At 34.1% G+C, this 13,047-nt stretch overlaps 1 protein-coding gene across 1 annotated transcript; it reads right to left on the bottom strand.

Moving 5' to 3' along the window:
- Nucleotides 1-1,233: 1,233 nt before the first annotated feature.
- Nucleotides 1,234-7,375, bottom strand: LOC103503278 (uncharacterized). The gene is made up of 9 exons (XM_051079283.1): nucleotides 6,552-7,375; nucleotides 5,979-6,027; nucleotides 5,771-5,849; nucleotides 5,628-5,673; nucleotides 5,448-5,546; nucleotides 4,047-4,115; nucleotides 3,630-3,969; nucleotides 3,276-3,421; nucleotides 1,234-3,182 (listed from the first exon to the last, which is right to left on the bottom strand). The coding sequence occupies exons 1-9, from the start codon at nucleotides 7,011-7,013 to the stop codon at nucleotides 1,827-1,829; spliced, it is 2,646 nt and encodes an 881-aa protein (XP_050935240.1). The 5' UTR covers nucleotides 7,014-7,375; the 3' UTR covers nucleotides 1,234-1,826.
- Nucleotides 7,376-13,047: the final 5,672 nt, after the last annotated feature.

Genomic DNA, 13,047 nt, shown 5'->3' with positions numbered 1-13,047 from the left:
AATCCAAAGTCTTTTAGTATGCTTTTTTTTTTAATTAAAAGTATTTTAACAAGTTTACGCTAATGTAAAATTGAATAGTTTTTTTTTTCCTAAGGTAAGCTTAGCTCGATAGTATATGAGCTGCACTCGCTCCTTTTCAAGTTAGAAGTTCAATCGTAAATATCGCAATTCTACTTGAAAAAAATAATGGAATAAAAATTAGAGACATTTTGAAATATAAAAAAATAAATCAAAATGTAGCAAAATTTTCAAATTCTATCAATGATAGAAATCTTATTTTTGTTACTTTTTTAGCATAATAATTGTCAAAGATGAAGATCAAAGCTTTCACCTCTAAGATGAAAGGTTATGTCAATTACCTTTAAGTAATAGAACACCCAACAATATCAAACCAAACATGGTCTAATTAGTGTAAAGATATGTTCACGACTAAGATGACTCTAACTGTATCGAAAAAGAAGAATAAGAAGACAAATGGGTGAGAAAAAGAAAAATGTGGGAGATAAAAAGTTTCTAGGTGGAAGAAAAGTAACACCAAGCTCGTTACAAACAAATCCAATTCGCCACATTATGTAACATTAGAAATTTAAAATAACAAAAATTTAAAATAACAAAAATTAAAAATAAATCACATTGAAAAAATAAAACTAACAACCTTTCGAAAAAGAAAAACACAACAAAATCAAGTGTGCCAAAGCATCAGCATAACAAACTATTCAAGTTTCATGCTTTTTGTTGAAGTCGAGAAAAAAATTTCATCAGAAATCAACACCCTTTTAACCAAATGATAATAAAAACACGTCCGAAAATGATTCTAAAATTGTTTAACTCACTTTGACATTTTCAAAATCACCTTAAAACGTGTTAATTCAAAATAACATTTAAAAGTGTAAAATTACCTATAAAATTAATTTTGAGGATTAAAAACATTGAATGATTATGAACATAAAAATTAAAAAATATATATATTTCAACAATTTTAAAAATCAGTCCAAACCATGCACCAAGTTTCCTATGTCAAACCCAGTTTAGATTTGTCCTGTAACTAAGAATGGTCATCAATCAAATCATGCTAAATGTCTACTTTCTCCAATCTTGCTAAAACTTACACACACACACCAACAACTAAAACTCACACATACCAAAATCAGAGATGACAATGGTGAGCCAATCAACAATCAAAATTAATTGGCAAAAACAGAACTGGCATAAAATAGTTACAACATCATGGCATTGGTGGGTAAATCTTGCATGTATTAAAGCAGCAGAACTACATGGAAGTGGGATTTATCAAAGTAATTACAAAGATCTAATTCATCCATCCACCTGTGACTACTCTACAAGGCAAAACTAAACTTGTATCCTCAACTTCTCAGATAGAAACTTTTTCAGCACATCAAAACAAATGACACAAGCAAATCATTTTTTTCCTTCCTTTCGTTGTCAATGGCGGAGGACATACCTGATATTTGGGACCATACCGGCACTTTCTGCAGCAGCAATTGAAAATCTGGAAGAAAAAAATAATGTCGCCTGCTAAAATTCGTTCCTCAGCTGCTACGAAAACAGGATCCCACAACCAGATAGATAATGCTTGCTGTGGATATTGCTCATTTTTAATGTATAAATCGGGATGAATCCTCCGACCTATAAATACAGGACTGAAGACTGGTAAGGTTTTCAAGTTTGTTCAGAATGCAAATCATCTCTGCCGTACCGATAATCTGTTTGTTCTCATATTTGGTGCAACATAGAAGAAAGGTTATCTCAGTTGCCAAAGGTTGCAAGTTCCTAGTAAGAATCTTCTTCACATAACTAGCCTTCACTTATAGTTGCAAGGCTAGGTCTGGCTGTTGGGAGTCAACCAAAACGCTAGAGGATTGTTTCACAGGAGACCCAGGAGACTGAAACCCGATATTCAAGTCAGGAGGAAGCATTTCCTGTTTCTTCCTAGGTTGGTTATGTGGGCTGAGAGCTCGCCAAGTCGACTGCAATTGGAACTTAGACATGTCAGCCTGGACTAGCTGAGGGTAAATCATGGACCGATTTTGCAGCTGTTGTTCATTTGGCACAAGAGTGGCTTGTGAAACAAATGCCTGCATAGGGAAATTGCTCCTCTCAAATTGGGGCTGATTGCCTCCAGCACGAAACTCCCCCCACGCTCGTGTCATCTGCGGATGAAATTCCCGAGCTGGATTATACAATGAATCTGCAGAGATTTGACTTTTAGGTGTGGAATTTTCTCTGACTTGTTTAAACCCTCCAGCCCCAATTGACATCCATGCACGAGAAGCTAATGCTGCAGCATTATTAGAATCGTCTCTCATTGCAGAAGGAACTGATGACAAAGCTGACGGAGAATCAGATGAAGATTGATTGGATGAGTTCTCTTGTTTTGGGGCTCTCTCAGACATCATTCTCATCAATTGTACTGGCTTACTGGGACCCAGGTCCTGTCCATGAGAAGTTGCCACCGGGGCTGTTTGAGAAGGCAAGCTAGAAGATGATAATGCGGCCCGTGGACTATTTAAACAACTGCTTGGGAATTTTCCATTAGGCAATCCTCCAGTTACAACGCCATTAACACCAGGCAGTTTATAAGGCACAGATTGAACAAGATTTAAGTTTACCGATGACATATCTCTAGACCTCGAAGTGGTCGCATTTGAATTCGCCTGCTTCTCCATACCAAGATCTATTTTGTTTTGTTTTGGTGAGGGCAAGGAATTTAACTCTACTTGCTTTTTAACCTTCTCTACCTCAGTAAAATGCTTGGTCTGCAGGTTTTGTGGAGGACCGGGATTTGGCGAAGACGACTTAAGGAAAGATGATTTCCCATCCAAGGTGGATCCTCTAGCAATTCCACTCACTTCTGTACTTGGTGCACTAAGAGAATGTTCCTGCTTCGGCAAAGGAATATCTGAAGGCTTTGCATCCTTTCTTAATGCGCTGGTAGAATGCAAGTTACCATTCAATCCAGGTTCCTTCTGGTTTTGGTTCTCAAATATTAATACAGGAGTCGGAAGTGGCTCATATTCGCCAACCCAACCACGGCCAAATTTACATCCAACAGGTACAGCCTGCTCAATCCTCTGGGAGGCAACTTTCCAAGCAATTGGACCTAGTGTTGCAGCAAATCGAGCCAGACTCCTAGCATATGAATACTCTGCATGAAGCCCCACCTGAATTCCAAAATACAAACAAAAAAATCATGAGAAATGTAGAACAATGCCACCCACAAGGGACAGTAGAGACCAGTTTCTTTGTGACAATACCGCAACAAACTGTCTTATTTCGTCCTCAAAGGTTGAAAATATTGACTCTGATCTTGGTGCTGGTGAAATAGAAATGTTGTAAGTAGCACGGCGGTTGTCATCAAGCACAGATGACTTCCTCCCCAATTTACCCAGAAGGCCCCTTCCTAAAAGAATTACAGTAAACAAAAATTTATTTACTTGCAGAGTGGAAATAACAATCAATCAAGCAGATTTATTGGGTATAAAAGGAAAATTAATAAGAGAGAAAATTTTAATCCTGAATCCTAACTTAAAAATTATGTCTCAGAGCTATCTCAGGGATGTACACGAGTAGTTTGAAACTAGACAGCATCGGTTTTTATTGAACAATACCTGAGAAGAGCTCTTCAGCCTTGTCCTGAATGGTAGTATCGAAGAGCGAGGAGCTACCCTCTACTTGCCCATCAATATTGCTAGGCAACTCGTAGTTGACACCTTGGATTGGATTAGAACTATTCTGTACATCTCCAGTCGCAGCAAGGGTCGCACCTGAGGAAAAATCTGATCCAATAGGTTCCTGCAAAGTCCTGAAGAAGGGTTTCTTTGGTGGTTGCTTCTTGATGTAAGAATTGGATTTCGCACTCTGCTCCAACTTCAACTCTTTCTCAGAGCGTTCAATTTCATTTCTTACTCTCTCAAATTTCTTCTTGGCTAGCTCTTGAATGGAACGTGCCTATACAAAAAAAAAAAAAGTACGTTAGCTAACTGAGAAGACAGGAACAAAGAAATTTGAAAACTCAATCATTATACCTGTTTGTGGTAAATGGTTTCTGGTGAATTGTATTGCATTGCATTGGAGCATATCAAGAAAACATCACTCTGCATCAAAGAAGCTCGATAATTAACAAAATATAGTAAGCCCTACCTCAAGCATTATTTCTTGAAATATATATGACTTAAGTAATAGGCAATGGCCAACTACATAGTCACCATAAACAACGCTGTGGAAAAAGTTTAGACTGAAACATCCGCCCCTCCCTTAGAAAAGAAGATAAAATTACTGCGTCAAAGAAAAGAACCTCCATTGACCCAAAATAGCATTACAGAATTAAATTCAGAACAAAATGCAAGTCACGACATAGAAGCAGAGCACTGAGAATTTGATGGCCAATATATAAACGCAAAGAGAAAGGATAAAAGGCCCAACTGAAACCAGCATGCCATAAGATTAAAAAAAATCTCCAATTAATTTAAATAAGAGAGTGAGAGAAAGAGGCTACAAAGATTTCCAAAATGACTAGCCAACTACCCATGAAACAAACTAAATCCAAAGTTTCATCGTCCACTCTCTTCCTTTTGTCAAAAGTCTTCCATTGCAAGTTTCAACATCTTGAAAAAGTGAAACATAGCATGATCATTTGGAGTTTTCTTCATGAATGGAAGACACCACTTTCAAACTTGGATAAAAATGTTGAAATGTTGAGACACATTTTGTATTTGAAACCAAACTACAAAGACAAAGGAGATTGATAAACTTCAGCCGGGGTGGGGGGAGATCCTAGGAGTATGGAGACTTCAATAGGCCTACTAGGAAAGAGTACAAACCAAATGAAATTCCACCCAATTGGATTTCTAAGCTACACTGAATAACCAAAAACATGAAAACATTCAGTATAGAGATCTATATCAGCATTAAAAATTGGGCGAATGTCAGTTGGTTTTGAAGATGAGAAGCCATGTTAGCAAAACGACCTTTGAAAACCGAAAATTCATTCTGCAACCAATGGTGGTTGTACATGTTGACCTGGGGAGCTAAAAGGCAGAACCCCCCCCCCCCCCCCCCCCAAGAAAAAAAAAAAAAGAAAAAAAGAAGAAAAGGGTAAAGAAAGAAAATAGAAAAAAAATCAGCCGTTAATGTAAAAAGCTATGATGCTCTGACAACCGTTCCAACCCCAACCCAAAGGGGACAAAGAAACATAGTACTGTCAGGCACATTAACACATCCAATTAAGGGATGAATCTTTCATGGCACCATGTTTGTCGCTAAGTCAGCCCCCCAATTGGCGGCATTCCAGAACCAATTGACCATTAAATCGTCAAAGACTGGAAAAAGCCAAGACAAGGTATGGTTTCCAAAACACAGCAAACGGAAAACCTTAAAGGCACGTGCATGTGGAAGAAAACTCTCCAACCAAAGAATAGTACACCCACCTGAAACTGTTCCAAAGTTGAATATGATCCGTTGGTCAACTTATTCCTTACGGTAGCAAAGTCCATAGGATGATCAATGACATCGTGATAGTCAGGCAGCTACACAACAACAGACATCATTTCAAATTTGGATGTTGAGAAACGCTGAAACAACCACATACGAAGATGAAAATCACAGACCTCTTCAGGATCAACTGGTTCCGCATAGACACCATAGGTATCCTTCCTGCCACCATTTCAGATGTTAATTCTAGGAAAAATTGGAATTTCATTCACACAAGAACAAAATACAAAAGAGAAAAGAGATACAATTCCCCCCATACTTCTGAAGTTTGTCGAGAATCAACTCCAATGTCTTCTTATCAGGTAATGGTAACCCAGATGATCGATCTGATGGAGTCCCTGATCAAAGAAACATCACACATTAAACAAACCCAATTCAAATACAAAGCTGATAGATCAAAAAAGACAAATTAAGAATAAAACCCACAAACTAGAATCACAAATTTCAATTGAAAAAAGAACACAAACCTGGAACAGAGTCGGACCCTTTTGAGCCCACCTTCCTTCCCCCCCTTTCCTGTCAAAATCCATTGTATCAAACAAAAAGGCATTAAACAAATTCATAAATTCTCATACAACACGAGTGATAAACAAGTATAGAAAGAGACAGAGACAGAGACAGATAAGGCAGACAACATGGAAAGATAGAAAGAGAGAGACAGAGAGAGAGAGAAATATGAGTGATTGAGTGAATGGTGGAGAGAGAAAGGTGGGAGAGTGTGATCAGATTCTTTAGGGGTGTTAGTTTTTGACAGTTGACCTCAAAATCCATAATACCTCTCAAATCCCCGACACATTCCAAAAACCTAGTGAGAGAAAGTGAAACGGAAATTCGAGAAATGGGAAACGGGTAAGAGTAATTTTGAAGTCTGGACCAATTGCATAAAAATCTCAGTGATCTCAGCTGAGCTGGACACTCCTCTCTGTTAATAAACCATACATTTCCCCCGAATCCCTACTCAGTCTCACTCACTCACTCACTCATTTTCCATATTCCCTTCTTCCAATAGATCAATCCACAGTAGAATTCCTGTTAAGTACCTCATCAATGTCATCGTCTTCATTTTCATCTCCACGAATTTGATCGTCGTACTCATCATCTTCATCCTCTTCTTCACCACCACCAATCCTCCTCTTCTTCAATGGCTTCCTCTCTGGTTCATCTTCTTCACCTTCCGACGCCGAAGAACCATACTCAGGCGCGTGTACATCACGCGCCTCTAACCTAGAGACTCCATCCACTGGAGATAGATGCGTTCCATCTCTTCCTTGGTTCAGCTTGACAACAAGCTTAAGCTTCTTCTCTCTCCTCCTCTCGTCCTCTTCCTCATCCTCATCGTCTTCTTCAAGAAAGTCGTCGTAATCGATGTTGTACCTCACATTACGGCGACGGAGACTCCGACGTGGTTCAGATTCCGACGATGTTAGTCCTCCACCGGACCGCCGTGCCAGATCTGCCTTCGATGGTCTACCTTTCTTCTTCCTCTTCACGATCTGACCCATCCCTTTCCCTCTCTCTCCCTCTCTCTCACACTACAAAATTCTCTCTCTAGAATTCACTCTCTCTTATCTCTCTCTCTCTCTCTCTTGCTTTGGTACATTATTTTCGATGCTGGTTTGGCTTTTTCGTGAGGCATCTGAGAGGTCCGAGCCTAAACCTAACCTCAGCCTCGGTTCCACACCTAAGCTGTTGTCCTTCCTTCTCTACCAATTTTTTCATTTCCACCTTTCAAGCGTAAAAACGGTGCTCTTCTAAAGACAGCGTATTGTGCTGCCCGTTGCCCCACTCTCTGCCCCCCTTAGCTTCCGTGTTGCTTTTGCTTCTGCCCGTGGTTCTAACGTCATTTCTCTTTTTCTCTCTCTTTCTTTCTTTCTTTCTTTCTTTCTTTTACTTCTTTTATTAACTATATGGTTTTAGTGCGTGTTGTACACGACCTGATATTTTAGACTCCTAAGACTAACATATGCTGACGCCCAATTAAGCCATCAAAATATTAACAAATAAAATCTGGCGATTCTTTTTAATTTTTCTACTCATTATTAAATTCACTCATCCAGCCGTATTCAATTTTCATCCACCTATATTTTTTACCTTTAATTTGACATTTTTTATATTTATATACATATATATATATATATATATATCATAAAGGAATTGAATTGCAAATATTGATGTCAAAACTTTTTAAAACAAGCTCCAGCTAATGTTAACTCAACAACTAATAACCAATTTAACTTATTTAAACATAATTTGTGTGAATTTTTAATTTTATATATTTTAAAAAAATAGCTATTGACATCAATATTTCACATAAGTTTGAGATAATTCTGGACTATCACATCTAAAATGAAACAATATATAATATTATGGAAAGTTGTTTTGGGTTAGGGATGATTTCTGTTTTTTAAGAAGAAAAAAAAGGTTGTTCGGTTGGGAGGGGAATTATAATTGGGCTTTAATGGGCCAGTGGTGATATTGCATGTGGCCCAATTGTAATAATTTGTTATGCAGATTTTTTTTCTGTGCACTGCTTTTGAATGGCAGTGTGTAGTGTGTTTTGCAATTATGAGCTTGCTTTTTTAGTATGAATTATAAACTTTTATTTTCTGTCTCTTATTTTATTGTGGTATTATTGTTTTCTCCAATCAAAATATAATAAATTGGTCCAAACATAGTAAATATTATCAACGTTGAATATTTACTTTCCAACTTCAATTTCTAGTTGGGCCAATTAAGGCTTCAATATCAAAAATATATACATATATACATATAGAAAATAGAAAATTTGTTGGTTAAAGTCTGTTAGGGTTTGAACTATGTTTAGATTGACTCGATTCAACTCAATATTATTTACTTACGTTTAATGGTTATAGATGTGAAATATAACTATCAATCTTTGATGTGATAATTAGTATTTTATCTACTTAACTACGATCCAATATATATATATATAGTTAAGATACTATTTCGATCTATATTGTTTGAAATATGTTCAATTTTATTTTTATATTTCAAGTGCTCAATTTTAATTCATATACTTCACAAAACTTTGAATTTAGTCTCAATACTAGTTAAGTTTATTGTTTTTTCTAAAAAAAAAACTTGTTGTGACTATCATTTTTAGGATAAATTTGAAAGAAAAAACAACGGAACTTTTTTTATATGCATCGTCTTTGTTATAAAGTTTTAAAAATATATTAAAACACTATATTTTATTGCAAAAAAAAAAAAGCTATTTTAATTTAATAAATTAACTATGAGAAATAAATATAAGGTTCGTTGAGAATATAAAGACCAAAATTAGACAATTAAAAATAGAATAACTAAAATCAAACAATTTTGAAAATGTAAAGACTAAAATAGTATTTCAAGAGTTACTCAATGATTAACAAATTTCAAACTTAAACTCTAACTTGAAATCCGTGACCAAACCTCCTTTTTTTAAGTTCAATTAAAAAACAAATTAGAATCATAAAAGATCCCAAATATTAGGTAGACAAAAATAATAATGATTAAGTGTGTGATTTCTGACCTTTATTCAGTTTAATAATGAATTTGATTAAATAGCAATAATAAATAATTGGACAACAGATAAATTAGAGACTTAAATTTGTTACCTCTATAGTATATGGTGCTTTAATTAGTCAAATTACTCTAAGATTAATCAACTATTAATCAATAGAAAACCCATATCAAAATTTAAACTGCAACTATATTTGGAGGGAAAACAGTTAGAATATATAACTTTTTTATTTCCTTTTCTTCTTGTAACGAATAACTTTGATATATCCAATACAAGAAAGTGATTAATTACTGAAAACGGTTAAAATTAAAATAAATGTTTTTTTTTTAAAAAAAATTCCTTCCCATTTATATAAATCTTTCGTTGTATCAATACTATCGTTTTGTGCGTGAAATAGACGCGCGCCAGCAAGGCGAGTGAAAGCTAATTTTTAGATGTTGTTTGACAAAAGAAATGAAAGCGATAGTGGGTCCCACACCAACGTAGCACTTTGACCAAACCACCACTGAATATATTATTTTGTGCGTCTGCTAAACAAGGGCATTTCCGTCATTCTGTAACCTTTTGGATTCTGTTTTACTCCATCTGCCACGTGGCATTTTGCTTGCCGTTCTTTCTAACACTTGGGGATGTTTTCTGTGTCGCGAACGGCTCGGATGAATCCACGCGTGATCAGTGGTGCAATAAATTCGACTAAAAATTGATTCGTTTCTGCATGTGGGACCCCCTAATGAACTAACAAAATAAATTTTTGTTTTTTTATCTTTTGGAAAGAATTACAATTTTTTTTCTTATTAAGGACTCTTTATTTTCTATTTTATTTTATGGTAGTATAATTTGACTAAGGTTGTTAACCAATCGATACTCTTATATAATAAAAATCAAATTGATAGGGTAAGGAATTGGTTACTATAGTTATAGACTATATTATAATTGAGTTACGTTAATTTAATTTGTACTTGATATATAAATCGTTTTAGTTTAGGTTATAATAGTGTGAGGTCCAAGCCTAAAAAAAATAGGAATTTCAGGAAAACTTTGAGTAATCTTGGGAAATATGGAAAGCAGAGAGAAAATCATGGTGAACAGGGGCATCTCGATGTAGGACTACCAAGATGAAAAACAAAAGGGTTTTAGAAATGGGTCTCAGGCTATCTCAAGGTATTACTCGGTGGGGACTGGAAGCAAAAAAAGAAAATTAAGGAGAATCTCAGTCAATCTTGGACACGAGTACACTCGAGATTGAAGACCAAGATAAGAATTTAAAGGATCTTGGGGCTATATTAGGTTGTATTTCAACCCAGATTGGAGAAAAGAAGGATTTAATTGGTGATCTCGAATTGATCTCGGGCTAATTTCGACCCAGTGCACTGAAGATTAAATATTCTGTTGGATTTAATCTAGGTGTCTTAAGTAAATTTTGTGCACTTTGTGGCCAAGAAGGACGTGGATTGGAAAGCAGAAGCCATGTTAAGGAAATTAAACGACAGATCAAGTAAGCTAAATGTGTCGATTTATTTTCATGCAAGAATTAGTATTAGTATATATAGACAACCTCACATTAAGGTTTCTCACGATTCAAATCACTCAGAAAAATAGAAGTGGGTCATTTCTTAAAGTAAGGCTACTGAGAAAGATGGGAAAGGATTTGCGAAGGAAATCTCACCAAGTTTGTGAGTGATTCTAAATGTTTTCTTTAAATGTTTATTAAGCACGATTTTTAAAACTATTGTTCAAGATATGTTTTAAGATAAATGTTTAAGTTACTGTTTTCTATTACTTAAATGATTTACAAATAATTTCTTAGAGTTATTTATGATTGAATATTATGATTATGAAAACAAAAAAATGTTTCAAAATTTTCAAATATGTTTTATCTTAGCTCGAATATTATATGAGACATATTGTGCCAATGTGGTTGACTCCGTGCTGATGGAAGGGTTGACGAACCTATCCTTAACTATGGGACATTAGAAATGTATAAATTATGCGGTTTTAACTAGAATAATCTAAATTGCTACATGATATTATACAATGAGCCTTTCTTTCTAATATATTACATAAAAGTCCTAAATGAACCAACATTTTTTCACAAAAGAATGAGCGAATTTATATTATTACCCAAATTTCATTCATCTTGAATAATATTTTCCTTAATTATCAACAACCATATTTATTATATCAATCGTAACTTCCTTAATTATTAGGGAAACTTACATAAATGTAACAAACCACCAAACTATTTACGGCCCGCGTAACAAAGCCCATAAAGTTAGTCATTTTTTAAATATTTCCAAGTTTGTTCTTTCATCTTTCTTCTCTTCCTCGCAATGAAATTGTCTTCCTTCTACGATTTCTTTCATCGTCTTCCTCTTATCGTATTTCTTCTTTTCCTCTTCTTTTTCTCTGTGATTTCTTTCTATCATCTTTCGTATTTTCCAATTGTTTTTTTACGTCGTTAAATCTTTCCATCGTATTTCTTATTTTCTTTTTTTTTTTTCACTGTGATTTCTTTCCATCGTATTTCTTTTTTTCTGATTTTGCGATTTTTTTTAATTGTCTTTTTTTTTTATTCTTGTTTACGTCGTTTAATATTTCATCGTCTTTCTTCTTATCTGATTCTTTTCTACGTCGTTTAATCTTTCTATCGTCTTTCTTCTTTTCCTTTTTTTTCTCTATGATTTCTTTCCATCGTCTTTATTCTTTTCCTCTTTCTTTTTTTACGTCGTTTAAATTTGGATAACCAAATCTAAATGATCGTGTAAAAAAAATAGCAAAATCCCGAAAATAGTGTTTAAAAAATCATTTAGATTGGAATAGTCAAATGTAAACGATCGTGTAAAAAAATAAATCAACGCTAGACAAATCTAAAAGATCGTGTACCAACAAAATTAAAAAAATCGTTTAGCCAAATCTTAACGATCGTGTACCGAGATTTGAAAAAAAAATTGTTTAGATTTAGATCCTCAAATCTAAACGATCATGTAACCAAATTTAAACGTAACCAAATTAAACGATAGAATTGAAAAAAATAAATTGTAACCAAATCTAAACGATCGTGTACCAGATTTTAAGTTAAATCTAAACGATCATTTACCATATTTTGAAGAAAAAAAAAGTTTAGATTTGGTCCAAATCTAAACGATCGTATAACCAAATTTAAACATAACCAAATTAAACAATCGTATAACAAAATTAAACGATGGAATTGAAAAAATAAATTGTAACCAAATTTAAACAATCGTGTACCAAACAATAGCCAAATCTAAACGATCGTGTAACAAAATTAAACGATACAATTGAAAAAATAAATTGTAATCAAATCTAAACGATCCTGTACCAAATGTATTACGTACGCGTTGTTGACGGGACATTTTTGATATTTTACACGGTGGACCTGTGGACTTTTTCCATTTTCAGAATTGTTCCATATAGTATAAATATTTTGCCGTTTTTTTTATATTTTTTAAAAGACCCCTAATTATTAATGCATATCTTTTTTCTTAAGAAATTTGTTATTTCTTCCTCCGTTTCATAACATATATTCCAGTAATGTTTCTTCTATTTGATTTTTCACTTATGCTACTGAATAATACATTTATGTTTTGTGATTTGTTACATATATACTACTGCATATATTTAATAATACATATACAGATTTTTTCTCATGTTTTGTAATTTTTTCTTACTCAATTTATATACTACTGCATATATTCAATAATTACCGCATGTTCCGATCATCTTATTCATGTTTTTGTTTAGTAAAGTTATCATGAACAATATATACATTTATATACTATTGTTTAATTTACTTCTATTATGTGTTTTATCACATATATACATCTTATTCATATTTATGTTTTATGATTTGTTACATATATATTACTGCATATATTCAATAATACATAAATTGTAGTTGAATTTCATTATACATCACTACATACACAAATAATGTTATCAGTATATACATATGTATATATACAATAACAGTTATTTAGTGACACATATAGTTC

This window comes from Cucumis melo, chromosome 1 (assembly GCF_025177605.1).
Source record: "Cucumis melo cultivar AY chromosome 1, USDA_Cmelo_AY_1.0, whole genome shotgun sequence".
Lineage (NCBI taxonomy): Eukaryota > Viridiplantae > Streptophyta > Magnoliopsida > Cucurbitales > Cucurbitaceae > Cucumis > Cucumis melo.
The sequence above is the reverse complement of the archived record's forward strand: the minus strand, read 5'-3'. Positions and strand labels throughout refer to the sequence as shown.

Excerpts from the sequence above, each read along its gene's own strand:
- LOC103503278 (XM_051079283.1), bottom strand. The coding sequence starts at position 7,013 with ATGGGTCAGATCGTGAAGAGGAAGAAGAAAGGTAGACCATCGAAGGCA. Across the intron at positions 5,850-5,978 it reads AGGGTCCGACTCTGTTCCAG|GGACTCCATCAGATCGATCA; the intron begins GTTTGTGTTCTT and ends TTCTTTGATCAG. Across the intron at positions 3,970-4,046 it reads AAACCATTTACCACAAACAG|GCACGTTCCATTCAAGAGCT; the intron begins GTATAATGATTG and ends TTTTTTGTATAG.